Source organism: Cebus imitator, unplaced genomic scaffold (assembly GCF_001604975.1).
Source record: "Cebus imitator isolate Cc_AM_T3 unplaced genomic scaffold, Cebus_imitator-1.0 Scaffold6, whole genome shotgun sequence".
Lineage (NCBI taxonomy): Eukaryota > Metazoa > Chordata > Mammalia > Primates > Cebidae > Cebus > Cebus imitator.
In genome coordinates this window covers 4,460,690-4,475,705 of record NW_016107321.1, presented here as the reverse complement: position 1 = coordinate 4,475,705, position 15,016 = coordinate 4,460,690, and the positions used below count along the sequence as shown (strand labels likewise).

Genomic DNA, 15,016 nt, shown 5'->3' with positions numbered 1-15,016 from the left:
GAATTTGAAGATTAGCAAGTAGTTGTGTTTGGCTGTCCACAAGGGAACAATTTGGGGAGGAATGCAGGTTAGGACTTAGAAAGGGAGAGTGAGAAAGGAGAATTTTAGAAAACAAGGCAAGCTGCTGAAGGTGGAACCCTGAAGCTACACTGTGGGAAGATGATCCTGAGCGCAGGCTGGACCAGAGGACAGGTGCTGCAAGGGCGGAACCCTGAGGGGAGCCCTAGGCAATCATCTAGGTGGGAGGAGGGGACATATGAGTGTGTGTGTGTGTGTGTGTGTGTGTGTGTGTGTGTGTGTGTGTGTGTGAGAGATGGGGGAGTCAAGAAGCATCTGTTTATTTCACAGATATTTACTAAGGACCTATAATGCACCAAACACTGTTCCAGGAAGTAGCAATAGAAGAAAACAGACAAAACTCTCCCCTCATGAAACTTGAGTTGTAATGGAGGGACACAGATAAGATGAATAAATAAAATGAATAAGCATAAATATATGATAAACGAATAAAAATATACCTACGTTAGATACAGTAAGTGCTTTGGAGACAAAGCAGGAAAGGGAATGCGCTTGTGTGTGCAGTGGTTGGGGTGGATTGTTGACTGGTGAAAGTTCCCTGAAAATTCACTGACAAGCGGCAGATCATTAGGAGAAAAGGTGTACTCATTTATTTAAGGTGGACATGGGGGCCTTCAGAATGAAGGCCCAAAGATACAGGGGAAATTATCTACTTTAATGCATAGATTCAACAAAAATATGTATAGCCCTGTTGAAATAGGATTGAGCCAAATGGGTGTGATCTAATGCTAATACTGAGTAGGGAAACCCAGAGAGGCAGCTGTGTCTCGATTCTTCTTGGCCTCTCTGGTCAGCACTTTTTCTCGCCCTTTCTAAAGGTCAGGACCTTCTGTGGAATGGGAGATCTTAGGACTACAATCAACAAGGTGGAACAGGTGATTTCTTCATGGCCAGTTTTTACATAGACAAGTGAGGGAAAATCCCAGTGATATTTGTGTTTTATGACTGGCTTTGGGGAAAAGGGTTCTGGTTTGGATGGCTAGCCTGGGGGAGAATGGGACCAAGACACAGCAGGGCAGAAGACACACAGAGACTGCTTCGGAGGCCTTTATTTTGGGGTATTGTTTTCTGAGCCTCAACATTCGCAAAAGGGGTGCCAAAGCCGAGGTGACCTAAAAGTACAGGCCTGAGGAGTGAGGGGTGTCCCCGCCATCCCTCTGTTCTGAGCCTGAGCCCAGGACATGGTTGCGTCGAGAGGCAGGGCAGGAAAGGGGAGCTGGCTTGGAGGGGGGCAGACTGAGTCTGGGGTCCAGAGGGCAGTTGAAACTCTGGTGAGGGCCTGAGGCCGGTTTCAATCCAAGCAGCTTGGCTTCTGACTCCTTGTTCGAGAGGAGGAACCCCAAGTCCGCGCTGGCTGTCCGTCTCCGGGGGCTTTGGAAAAAAGCGAGGTAAAGGCAGAACGTGGGCAGATAACGTGGGGGCGTGGGGGACCGCGACCCAGCCCGGGGAAGGCATCCTAGCGCTCACCCAGCAGCCTGGGCAGCCGGGGCAGGAAGTTCTGATCTGGCTCTGCAGAATCGTAGCGGGCAATAAATAAGTGGAAAAACCAGGATTCAAACCAACCACTAACACCCTTCCCTGGCGCTGAGGCCGAGGGTAGGTGGGAAGGCCCTGGCGTAGGAAGTCTGCGTCAGGCCTGGCCTTGGGGCGATCCCTTCTCATCCCGAACCTCCTGGACGCCGAGAGAGCCCCTTTGCCAGTGTGGGCTGCCCGGCTGCCCTCTGGGGACAGTTGATCAAATCCCGGTTGTGGCTCTCAATGGGTCGAGGGCGATGGCCAGCGCTGTGCTGGGAACCGGCTGCCCTACCCTGCCCCACATGCGCGCAGGAGGCCTCTGCACGCGCTAGGGCCAAGAGCTGGAGGGGGCTCTCCTGGGTACAGGCACCGGACCCTGGGCGCGCGCGTCCTTAGTCCCCAGGCTGCACTCGGGACCGCTGAGATATCGAGTCCCAGAAGTCCCGGGAGTGGTCGGGTGACCCTGGGACGTTCTTCTTCTGGAACCCGACCCGGGGCGGACTGCAGAGCAGGAGCTGGCAGGGACCAAAGGGAGCTCCGCGCCAGGCCCGAGGCTGCGCCCGTCACTCGCGGTCCCGGGCCGGGTCCCTGGCGCTCCCTGGCGCGCAGCCAGAGAGCTCCGCCCCGGGCCCCACCGCGCGCCCACCTCTACCCTCTGCGCCGGTCCCGCGGCCGTCTCTTCCGCGACCTATGGCTGGGGGCTGCTGCGGGCGCCCGGGGAAGGGAGGCGGGGGCCGCGGGGGGCAGGAGGAGCTGCGGCGGCTGGCACCGCGCCAGGGCGAGTGAGGCGGGTGGCGTGGGGGAGGCGGCGGAGTAAAGAGAGGCGGCTGGCTGGGCTCGCGGGTCACTCGGAGGCGCGGGCTGCGGGCGGCGGGCGCACCATGCTCTCCTTCGACGAGGCGCTGCAGCAGGCGGGCGAGTTCGGGCGCTTCCAGCGGCGCGTGTTCCTGCTGCTGTGCCTGACCGGCGTCACCTTCGCCTTCCTCTTCGTCGGCGTGGTCTTCCTGGGCACACAGCCCAACCACTACTGGTGCCGCGGGCCAAATGCTGCGGCGCTGGCGGAGCGCTGCGGCTGGAGCCCGGAGGAGGAGTGGAACCGCACGGCGCCCGACTCCCGCGGCCCCGAGCCCCCCGAGCGCCGCGGCCGCTGCCAGCGCTACCTCCTGGAGGCGGCCAACGACAGCGCCGCCGCCGGCGCGCTCAGCTGCACGGACCCGCTCGCCGCCTTCCCCAACCGTTCGGCGCCCCTGGTCCCGTGCAGTGGCGGCTGGCGCTACGCCCAGACCCACTCCACCATCGTCAGCGAGGTAAGGGCGCCCCGGCCCTTTGGAAGCCGGCGGGAGAGGACGTTGCTGGCTCCACGGCGGACACGCCGCGTGTGAGACGCTCCCTCCAGGGGAGGAGACGGGGACCGGGCGGCTACCTCTGGGGACAGACGGGATTCAGCGCACCCTTGGAAGTGCCGTGTCGTAAATGCTGGGAAAATCCTTTCGTTATTTGCCTGAGCCCGTGAGTCAATGCACACATGCTTTGGGTGTGAACAAAAACTTTCCTCGAAGCCAACTCGTAAACGCCTGGCGCACACCTGCTCAGGAGTCAAAGATCCAGCACAGCATTCGTTATCTTTGACATGTGCGGGCTCCGTCATTGCAAATTACGGGTTGGCGCGTGATAGGGAACTTCAGTCTCTGGGGCAAGCGACGTTGGCAGGTCCGGATTAGATTCGCTTGTGGTCTCCAGGGGTCAAAGGAAAGAGGGAACCAACGTTGGAAGGCAGCAGCCATTTTTTCTAGTTGCCCAGATGGTTGCCCGAAATGCAAGGGGACAAAGGTCAAGACTCTCCCCGGCCATGGTTTTGATAAAATTGCTTTGGGGCAAAGAGCAACATCTGAGAGAAGCTGGGAAAACTGAAGTATTGGATAAATTTTAGTTTTTTCCTGCTAATACATTACAGGAACATAGCAGAAGGGCCACAGCCTTCCAACGCAATCCCCAACCCATTTACGGGTCTTGGGGAGGGGTTGCTGCAGGCAGGGTGGGCGGGAGCAATTCCCACATTTTGGGCACATTGTGCATTTGGAAGTTAGGGGAGCTTCCCTAACCCTTGGCCTCAGGAATCTGTTTCTGCATCCCTGCTGAAATTGAAGATTGCCTCTCTGTGAGGTCCAGAAATAGAGCAGAGTCACTTTGTCATAATCAGAACTCAGAAACGGCCTCAGTTGAGCATGGGTTGCAAGGATGAACAGTTTTATTGAGCTTTGTCTACAATCACAGCTTAAGTTAATTTTGAAAAAAAAAAAAAAAAAAGATTGAATGTAATCAGGGACATTAGGACAAAAAAGGCTTTTCTTTATTTCTTGCCATAAACTTTTTAAAGTCACCTTGTTGAATTGTGGGGAAACACCGGATCAGGAGGCAGGAGCGCCCTTTCTGTTGCCGATACCCTTCGTCTGGTGAGCTCATCTCTCTGCAGTTGGGATTGTCGTGGTTGCTGTTTTCCATAACACCATGTGCAAGTGTGTTCGCACAGTAGATGGCTGTATGCTAACTGCTCCAGGGATAAAACCCCTGGCAGGACAGCCAGGCAATGTGTATGTGTGTTTGGGATCTTTCTAGAACACCATGTGCTGGTGTGTTAGCACATTGGGTGGCTCTATGCTAAGTGCTTCAGGGATACCCCCGGCAGGACAGCCGGGCAATGTGTGTGTTTGGGGTTTTTCTATAACACCATGTGCAGATGTGTTAGCACGCTGGGTGGCTCTATGCTGAGTGATCTCAGGATAAAACCCCCTGGCAGGCCAGCCAGATAATACATATGTGTATTTGGGATCTTTAATTTCTACTTAATCCATGTAAGGCTGGGGACTGCTTTCTAGTCGGTGGTGGTCCTGTTAGGAATTTCACAGCTGAAAGGACAGGGCATGGAATTGGGTGACAGAGGGCATTATCTCTGTGTTTCCCTAGAATTACATCTGTTAGGTGGCTCCTTCCACTCCACTCAGCAGTGTTGCCAGTTCACTTACTTCCCAAGTGAACTGGAAGACCCACATGGAGGGCAGACAGCTGATTTTTGAGGATATTTAAAGATGAAGAAGAAAATGAGCCTCAAAAAGTGCTTAAGTGAAGTTTGCATGAGTGAGCGTGATCCATGGACATCAAAGAAGACAGACATAAAAATCTGTAATTTAATGCCCTGACAGATACTTTGGAGACATTCTGGGGTTGCAGGGTTACTAGCATTCTGGGGTTACATCGAGGTAATTTTATGAAGATCATGGCTCCTAAAGTGCGGTGTGGAATGGTGGAGGGTCAGCGGGTGGCTTGGTTTCCAGCTGGCTGTACGGCTTGGGTGAGTTACTTGCCCTCTCTGGGCTTGGTTTCTCAGCTGTAAAATCAGGCATTGGATTAAGCCCTTTATAATGCCCCCAATGCCATCAGTGTCGCCAGCCAGTTACTGTTTGGTATGTCCAGAACAATGATAAAAAATCTTCTAGAAAGTAGAATGGTATTAAGAATGTACCCCTTAAAGCCCCAAACAAGTTTTTGAAATATATGGGAGAGATTCTTTTTTAAATCCCAAATAGTTTTGTGCTTCTTTTGGTTTGTTTTTTATGTTTGGATTCTTAAGAGGAGAACCCTCATCTATTCAGAAAGTTCGACTACCCAAAACAAGTCAGTCTCTCTCTGAATTCCTCATAGCAAATATTTTGCTGTCTTTGGTTCAACTAATTTTTTTCTTTCAAATTCTTCCTGATGAAAGGAACTGTAGTTCCACCTTCAGCTAACATTATGTATCCAGTGTATTTTTATAAGCTTGAAGCCTAAGATATAAGTCATGCAAAGGGGTGAATTGGGAGAGTTTATAAAGTGGGTGGGGTGACCAGACTCTGGAATGCCTCCATATGGCTATTATACTTCATCCTTGTACCATGGTGGGTGAGGTATCATTGTCCCGGCTTTATAGAAGAGAGACCAGAGGACCTTCCAGGGTCCCACACCATTTATGTAGCCATATTGGATTCAAATCCAGGGGTCTCCATTGTAAGTCAGTCCACTTTCCTTCATGAAGTACTCAAAATCCTACAAACAAGTCAGTTAAACAGGGTACTCAGATCTTTCACACTTTACAGCCTGCAGAAACCTTGTTGAAACTTTTTACTTATCTTGTTACTATCATCCTCCTCCAATGGGCTACTCTGTTTCATTTTAAAGTGTCAGGATCCATAGTCAGCCAGACTGGCAGATGGGAAGGCTGTGCTTTCATTTGGTGTGAATGGTTCTCTAGCCTCCTGATGTGAAAGTTGCAGAATGGTAATTTAAGTCTCATACACTTGTATGTATGTAAGATGCATTCAAGTTGCATCTTACAACTTGAGATAGCTCTAAGGTGCTAAGTCAGAAATCAATGCCAAGGGCACAGCCCTTTATGGCCTGCTCCTCATTTGTGTCTCCCACTCAAGGCAAGGCAGTGGATTTATCACTTACATTGAACTTCCTCGGTGGAGACTTTTCTAATGTCTGAATCTCAGCTTTATCTGGTTGTCAGATATTGGGCAGAATAAAATATGATGTAATGCAGAGAAGTGAGTCTGAGCCCCTGTCTCAAATATTTCAATTCACTGCCCAGGGAGTGTCTTCAAGATTGATGTTAGGATTTTTCAATGCTTGCTAATATGCCATGGATAAACAAAAAGGAGCTTCTCCCTAGGCTGTCACTTGGAGCAGGGCTTCAGAACACCTTTTAAAGCAGACTGAATCACACTTGGTTTTCCTTTCTAGATCATTTTGACTTGGAATCACTTTTTCCCTTCCAGATTACCTGGCTGAATCTATAAAAGCTGAATGCATTGTTTGTTTTTATTAGAAGAGTATGTCTTTCCCATACTTTCTGAAACATCAACAATTCAACAAAAGTTGTATTTTATGTTGACTCTTGTCCCTCAAAGTAACTAGTCCTTTTTGCTGATTACAAAAGTGTTTTAATAGTTTATTTTTAATGAAGTGAAAGCAGGACTCTTAATGAGTGAACAGCCAACCCACTGGGTGTCTTATTCTTGGTATAGACAGCAGGATGGCCAAACGGATCCATGCAGCAATGCTTTCTGGACCTCAGAACAAGGAAAATATTTACAATAAGGAGCTTCATTATGAGAATATGCAAGAGTATCTCCTGCTCCTCTCTGCCAGCTGATATTTGGGATAATCAACATCAGTTCAGCTGAAGTTTGTTAAGCATTTATTATATTCTAGGCACTGGGCCAGGCTGGGGATACAAAGATACATGAGTCTTTCTCCAAGCAGCATGAAGCCTGGCAGGGAAAATTGCAGAGATAATGTGATGACAGCAGCAGTGGGTATGGTGAAGGGGCAGAGGAGTAAACCAGGACAGAAAGTACATTGACCTTGACCTCAGCCTCAGAAGACAAGGAGGGGTCCAAGAGGAAAATGTGAGGGAAGAGTTGTTCCATTCTCAAGCCCTCTCATCTTCATTATGTTCTCTGCAGCCATTTGCTTTTTGTCCTTGGGAGCAGTGGTTGGTGTGCATTCGTGGGTCACACACAAAGGGTTTGGAATCAAAAGATGAGGGTTGGAGTTCAGGAATTTTCCTTCTTCACAAACATCCAGGGCCCTAGGGCCCTTGCAGGTGGTCCATGGACCACACAAGGAGACAAGCTGGGTGTTTCTCAATGAGGAGCGTGATGAGAATATAATGACTGGGAAAGATGTGCCAGTTCCACCAAGCACACCCTGCAGACTCTGGGATGGAAACATTATCCCTTTAGCCTCAGGCATCCCAAATCTTATCAGATGAAATGCTGCTGTTTATTTTCAGGAAGCTTTGAGCTCTCCAGGGATGGGCAACTGATAATAAAATCCTGGAATTAATTGGGGTGCAGGGAAGCCCACAGCTGAACCACACCTTCTGGGAATCTCGGCAAACCTCAGAAAGGAGCTTTGGGCAGAGGTAGGGGACTCCAACAGATGTGGCAGAGACATCTGTACTTTTGGACCCATGGGTTATTTTTGGCATTGGCATCTTAGTAGAGTGGAAAGAATATGCATGTCCTTTGGTGTCAGATAAATCTTGTCCTAAATCCCAGCCCCTCCATTTATTAACTTGAAGGGCAAGTCAACTGAGCATCTGCCTGAACCTCAGTGTCCTCAGCACTAGAATGAGTGCGAGAATGCCTACATTAGCAATTGGCTTGACATATGCATGCAAAGTGCCTGCCATTGTGCCTGGTCATAGGTGGCGCTCAGGACAGTTGGTTCCCGTGAGCACATAAAGACTCTTAAGCCAGGTGGGAGCCAAGAGGGAGGGAAGAAGCAGGCAATGGGCCAGATTAGACCCTGGAGCTGTAAGTCTGCTGATCCCTAGTTGAGCATAATAAATCACTGATAATTTTGCCTTAAAGATAGAAAGTCAAACTCTTGGCCTGGTGTGCTGGTTCATGCCTGTAATCTCAGGAGTTTGAGGCCACTCTAGGCAACATAGTGAGACCCCATCTCTTAAAAGATATTTAAAAATTTTTTTAAATTAGCTGAGTGTGGTGGTGCATGCCTGTAGTCTTATTTACTCGGGAGGTTGAACCTAAGAGGTTGAATTGTGCCACTGTACTCCAGCCTGGGTGACAAAGAAAGACCTTGTCTCTAGGAAATAAAATAAAATATCTTGGGCACTAATTTGCTCTAGAGGCGGAGAATATCAATTCTTTCCCACTGGATGCCACAGGTAGGTCATATTTCCCAGCTTCCCTTGCAGCTAGAGGGGCCATGTGTCTGAGTCCTGGGGACTCAATGTTGGGGAAGGTTATTGGAACTGCTAGGCCTGGAGCCTAAGCCACCTTTCTCCTGCAGTCCCTAAAGGATGGTAGAGCTCTTACATGGAAGGATATGGGTTCTTGGAAGCCTGCAAAGAGGGCAGGAACCCCATACCTCCCCTCTGCACCAATTCATCTGCACAGGAATATGGGATTGTGAATAAGAAATAAGCTTTATTGTGTTACGTAACTGAGGCTTGGGAGATTGCTTTTTACAGCTCCTACTGTTAGGCTGCTCTGACTCATACATCATTTTAGTGTGTTTCCTGGTAGGGCACAGGTCAAAGGCTGCGGGCACCTGATAAAACGGTATGGAGTTGGTGCTTCTGAGAGCATCCTCCCCTGGGTCTGGTACACAAGGTCTCCGTGCCTCCACCCCATGTCTCTGCCCTCTCTGGGCACTCCCGCTCTCCAGGCGGTGACCCTGGGACATGTGCCACAGCTGTCCTCGCCTTGGGCTCTTGTGTGTGCTGTTTCCTTTCCTTTCCTCAAACACCTGTCTTCTTTCCTCATGAGGCTGTTCTGTTTTGTACCTTTACACAGAGCTTAGAGTTACCTGTTCCAGAAACACCTTCCCCAGCGCGACCTCCACCCCAGGCTGGGCTTGGCTTCTTTTCTCTGTCTAGCCGCCCTCACTGCTCATCTGATGTGCACTGCCTCATCAGACTCTGGGGGGCTGGAGGGTGAGCAGCCTAACCCGGTGTTTGGCAAATATTTGTGATTAAATTAATGAGTGAATGAGAAAGAGATTGTGTGGTACATATAATGCTTTTTATGACCATGGCTGGGCCAACCCTGGAATTGGCTTTCAGAGATTAACACAGGCCCTCTCCCAACGTGTTTCTTCCTGCTGACCCTAACGCGATTCCTTGTCATCCTCCTCCTTGCATCCACGAGGTGTGATCAGTCACCGGCTGACCGATCATAGGCGGCCATGGACCCCCACAGACCTCCGGAGCAGGGAAAACAGATCTCCACTTCACTCCACTCCTATCTGCTCATGGAGTCTGTGTCCGCAGAATCCTAATGTAGGAGATGTGACCTGGAACATGAAAGGAATAGGAAGGAATAGCACTGCTGGCTCCTTGGGGCCATAATTTCAATGTGCTGACGTCCTTTGTGCAAAAGAGGCCTTTCTCAGCTGTCCTGGCACAGCACAGCGGTCTGTGTCATCAGCCGAGCCCACTCCAGGGCAGCTGGGCACAGGCGTGAGGCCCAGCGCAGCCAGGGGCAATGAGGGGCCTGGGCTGGGCAGCTCCCAGGGTGCAGAGCTGCCCCCTTCACCGCTGTGGAGTGGGGAGCAAACACCACCTCACTTCCCAAATAAAATCAAACTTTTCCAACCTCAGCTGGAATAAAACCTGTCATAAACAGTTGATAAAATAAAAACTTTTTGCCTCAGTTTTTCCCCCCTCTTAAGCCATAACCAAGAAAGGACATGTATTTATATTCTGTGAGGAAAAAGCAAAGTTTTAATGGTCTTTGGTGCAGCTTTAAAAATGATAAATGGCTGTTGAGCTTGTCAAATGATGACTAATACTGTTGTATCTGGGTGAGATCAGTGACAGTTTTTTAAGGGTTATCATGCACTTACTTTTCTTTGTGTTGGTAATAAAACAAAATAACTCTGTGGCTGGTACTTGTGCAATAAGGAGACCCTGCAATTTAATTAATTAGTCAAACAGGCTATTTTATGAAGCAATAGAAAGCCGTAATTAAATCTAGCCTTGTAGATTTGATATATCACAATACCAGGAGATAAAAGCAACAGAAAATTGGTGATAGGGTTGAGACTCCACTTTGTTCTAGATAATACACCTTTGTGATAATAGAGAAAATTAGTGAGGGATGAAGTTTAGGGGCTTAGAAGAAGGTGAATAAATAAATGTGACTTAAAAAATTCTGGGGCAGGCATCCATCACATCCACCCCACCTTCCCTAACATCTGCTCTCCATCCAAGTGCCCGGTAGAGTCCAAGAAGGGGACCTGTCCTTGGCTGTGAGCATAGTGGAAGCCACTGGATGGAGCAAGGGAGGGCTCAAGCCTGGACCTCAGAAACAAAGGCACTCCACTTTCAAACTCAGTCCTGGGAGGCAGGTGACGTCTCTTGTAGGATTGCTATAGGGCAGTAGCAGTGGAGATAACCAAGTGATGCAAATCTGGCTTTCCATGTTAACAGAGACCACTGGGCCCATCATGGAAAAGCATCTCAGAAGCCTTTCCCAGTTGCTGCCTCTGCCCAGCGTATGCACAACATGGCTCTGATTCCATGATACTTCTGCCAACGGGAAGCTTTGGGCGACCGACAGCACAAAATGAAAGACAACATGTGTGTTTCCAGGACAGTGGGGAGGGACACTGTAAGCTGATGCTTCTGAGACAGAAACAGAAGGGACAAGGTGCCAGGAGCTCCTACGCTGAAAACTGTTTGTAGCACATTTATGGGGATTAAGTGGATGTGGTGAAAATAGCATGCACATTTAATATTGATGATGTTTTAAAAAGCAATGTGCTGCAAACATCTGCTGAGAAATGAATGCTCTTTGATGGTTCACAAATGAGTGTTTTAAAGCAAATACTCATAGAGAAGTCACCTTGATAGTTAAAAACATTAACTGTCCAGGGTAGAGGAGAAAATTAGATTGAAAATAATTCAAATTAATTTGGCCACAACTTAAAAAAATCAAATAAATAAATGTCCAAGTTACTAGAGTGTAAGAAAGTGTTCCAGAAACCTTGGCCACAGAGGTTCTTGATCTTCCTGTGTGGCAGTTAGTGGGAAATTGTGTGACAAATTTATTACATCTTTTGTCAGCCCCTAGCATCCTTGTAAAATTGTTATAATTGCCTATCCAGTCCATATCTATATAGAGCATACACTGAATAATTTTTATTTTAAATCCAACCAAGTCGAATACATTATAGAAACAAATAAAATTGTTTTTCTATTTATTAACTTCAGAGATCATTAGATAATAACAATTCATTGTTGCAAATTTTTGTGGAAAAATGATTAAATTTTAGATCTGAATTGGTTTAGTGTACCGTATTGCTAAGGCAAACAGGTGGCTAAGAACATAGACGTCCTAGTTGTGTGGATGAGAGAAAATGGCTGAATTTGAGGGTTTCTGAGCTCTGGACTAGTCCCGTCCTGGGATTTTCCTGGTTTGAGGGGGAGATTTACATAAATAAGGCATTCAAAGTGCTTGTCCTGTTGTCTGAGATATGTAAGTACCTGATGACGGTCATAGATGCTGACAACAGATACTGAGGAAGTTAACTCGGAGAGGCAGCTGGGGCCTGGAAATCTGGGCAGATGGCAAGCCCCTAGGGCTGAGGTAAGTGTACTTTAGGGAGGGCACCAAGATTCCAATACTCAGGGTCCACTTTCTGGAGCTGGTATAAACTGGAACTTAGTAATGAAAACTAGGTAATGGCCCAGGCTAGAGGTTGGAGCTACCTGATTTGGCAAGATTTCTCAAGCCCCCATGGATTCGGTTGTGACATAGAGTGAACAATCCCCCCATTAAGGTGGCTCTGCAGACAGATGAGAAATATGCAGGAACCGCGGAGCATGTGGAAGGTCCTGGCCATAAGCCAGTTCCCTTCCTCCTGCTCTTTGTCACTAACTGTGGTGCCCAAGTCCTCACCTTGCCTGGTCTGGTCTGGGCTTGCTGGGTGTAGACTCACTCAGAACCCCACACTGCTTTCTGATTGCAGTCTGATCACAGTGATGCTGGGACAGAGCCCTGGACTTTCCTAGAACCAGGGAAATCCCAGGCTGGGCTAGACCAGAGCTCAGTGGGGGCTGAAGACTCAGCTGTGGGGCTGCGGGGCTTGAGCTCCATCCCATGTTTTCTCGTGAGCACTGGAAATCCTTCAGTAAATATGGACAACAGAAAGTGTCCCAAAGGTGCTGTGGTTAGAAAGGCAGCCATCTGGCTCATGCCTGTATTCTAGTTGGGTCAATAAGACAAATTTGCCTGAGGTTGTTTGGGGGGCAGTTTTGCAAAGGCTCTGTAGGCAATCAAGATATCAGATCACAGTGTGCTTGTGTTGCTATGAGAATCTGATCTCAAAGAAAATACTCCCTCCATCCAAATCCAAATCTATGAAATGAAGACACAGCAGTTATGGTAGGGCAGTAATCATGAATGTTGAGCTTCAGGTTAGGGTTGAGGTAAAGTTGGGCTAAAGTGCTTTATATATTAAGCATTCCAATTCTCGTAACATTGAATAGACACTAAAATTTAATTCATGAAAGTAGTTTAATATCCAATGGGGGCAAAAAGCCACGTTATAATATACTCCATTTAACCTTACAGTTATCAATACTCATTGCCTGCTTAGAAACTTATTTTCTTTCTTAATTACCAGAAAACATAGTACACTTAATAATTGATCATACTAAATTTAAAATTAGGGAAAGACAGCTTATGAAGTTCAGCAAAGAAGGAAATATCAAAAAAGACAGCTTAGCATCTGGATTTTTTGGCCAGAAGGAGACCCTGCAGTTTAATTTATGGTCTACATCAAACAGACTATTTTATGAAGCAATAGAAAGCTGTAATTAAATCTAGCCCTGTAGATTTCATACATCACAATACCAAGAGATAAAAGCAACAGAAAATTGGTGATAGAGGTGAAACTCAACTTTGTTCAAGAAGCATTCACAATGGAAGCTGTTGACCTATATTCTACATACTCTACATTTGAACAGATAGTCTATGTTTGAATGGTGATTTTTTTATATGTGAAGATTTTCTGTAAAGAACTGTAATAATATTTGTAAACAGAGTTCAAGAAAGATTAATTATGACTCCTTCTTTGGATTTCACTTTGGTACAGTATGATCTTTAAGTCATTATCTTATTACAACTATTAGAAGAATAGTAAAAACATATATCATAAGTATTTATAATCATAGTATTCTTTTTATAATAATATTCAATTCTTATTTAGTTGCATCTTATTTAGTTGCATGCTATACAATTATTTTTTCTTACTAAACATTCGTAGGCATTTCACTTAAATGATTGTTCTTTTTTTAAACTATACATCTGTCAAAGTATAAAAGATATATACAAGTGTCCTGGCATGGTGGCTCATGCCTGTAATCTCAGCCCTTTGGGAGGCCAAGGAAGGTGGATCACGAGGTCAGGAGTTTGAGACCAGCCTGGCCAACATGGTGAAATCCTATCTCTATTAAAAATACAAAAATTAGCTAGGTGTGGTGGTGGGCATCTGTAATCCCAGTTACTCAGAGGCTGAGGTAGGAGAATCACTTGAGGCAAGGTTGCAGTGAGTGGAAATTGCACTTTGCACTCCAGCCTAGGCAACAAGAGCAGGAGTCCGTCTTAAAAAAAAATACATACAAGCTACAAATTATTTGAGTTACTCTAAATTGATCTACCTTTTCATTCTCCAAGTCCCTCTTTATTAAACCTCTTTTCCTTAAGAACATAAACAAACAACTTTACTAAAAGAGCTTCAAAGGCCAGCATTAGTCAAATCGAAGTATTGTCCTGGCCCAGAAATCATTATCCGAGAAAGCACATTCAAAACCACCTTTCCTAAAGCAGTCTCAGGAAGGTCCACGCTCTATTTCCCTTCCAAAAGCATTTAAGTTAATGCTGATATATGACTTGTATTTAATTTATTAACTTTTCCTCCAAAATGTAGTCTTTTTACCTTAACCTGTCATTGGCTTGGTGACAAAATATAAGGTGATCATGGAGCGGGGAATCCATGTTCCTATTTTTCATCAGTTGAAAGAAGAGGCAAAGGGAGTTATTCTAACATTTATATGGAGGAACAAAGGCCTAGAAGCAAGTAAATTATTCTAAAAGAGGAAGTAGGGAGTAAGAAGAGGGATTCCTCTACCAGAAATTAAGTTGAAATTCCAAGCCAAAGTAATTAGAACAGCGTGGTATTGGAACAAGAACAGGCAAGTGGACCAATGGACAGAACAGAGCACTTAGAGACTGACTCCACCCAGAGGAACATCATATACAGTAAGGATGGCCCTGTAACTCCATGGGGAGAGGATGGATGGTTGGCTAACTGGTGTTGAGAAAAGTAATGACTCATCAGTTATGGAGAATAATCAATCCACCTATCCCCACATACAAAGGTGAACTCAAGGTGAATTGAAGAATTAAATGTCAAAGTAAAAGGTAATAATAACAAAGGGACATACAGAGAAACGTTGACAAGTCAGGAAAAGACTTTTTAAAGAAAACTATAAGCCAAAAATTGATTATCTAAATTACATCAGATTTCTGTCTCATGGCAATGACACCATCAGCAAAGTTAATTGAATGATGACAATGATACTGAGTAGAGCCATAATTAGGGCTGTTATGGGAGTTATACAATGTACACTGAAGACTTCAATAATGTTCACTGGATGCTCAACACTGCTGTAGGCATTTGACATGTGTTCAACTCAATCCCCACCCACTTCCTGAGGCATGTGCCATTTGTTTTGGGGCGGCAGTTGAATGTTTATTTCCTGAATTTTTTTATTATACTTTAAATTCTGGAGTACATGTGCAGAATGTACAGGTTTGTTACATATACACATGCCATGGTGGTTTGC

General features: G+C 46.5%; 1 protein-coding gene across 1 annotated transcript in view; it reads left to right on the top strand.

Annotated features, from left to right (window-relative positions):
* Nucleotides 1–2,440: 2,440 nt before the first annotated feature.
* The window catches only part of SLC22A3 (solute carrier family 22 member 3), a 104,781-nt gene continuing 92,205 nt past the window's right edge, over nucleotides 2,441–15,016 (top strand). Inside the window, exon 1 of the mRNA XM_017538035.2 lies at nucleotides 2,441–2,900. Within this exon, the coding sequence (XP_017393524.1) occupies nucleotides 2,475–2,900 (426 nt within the window). The 5' untranslated portion in view covers nucleotides 2,441–2,474. The remainder of the gene's footprint in view (nucleotides 2,901–15,016) is intronic.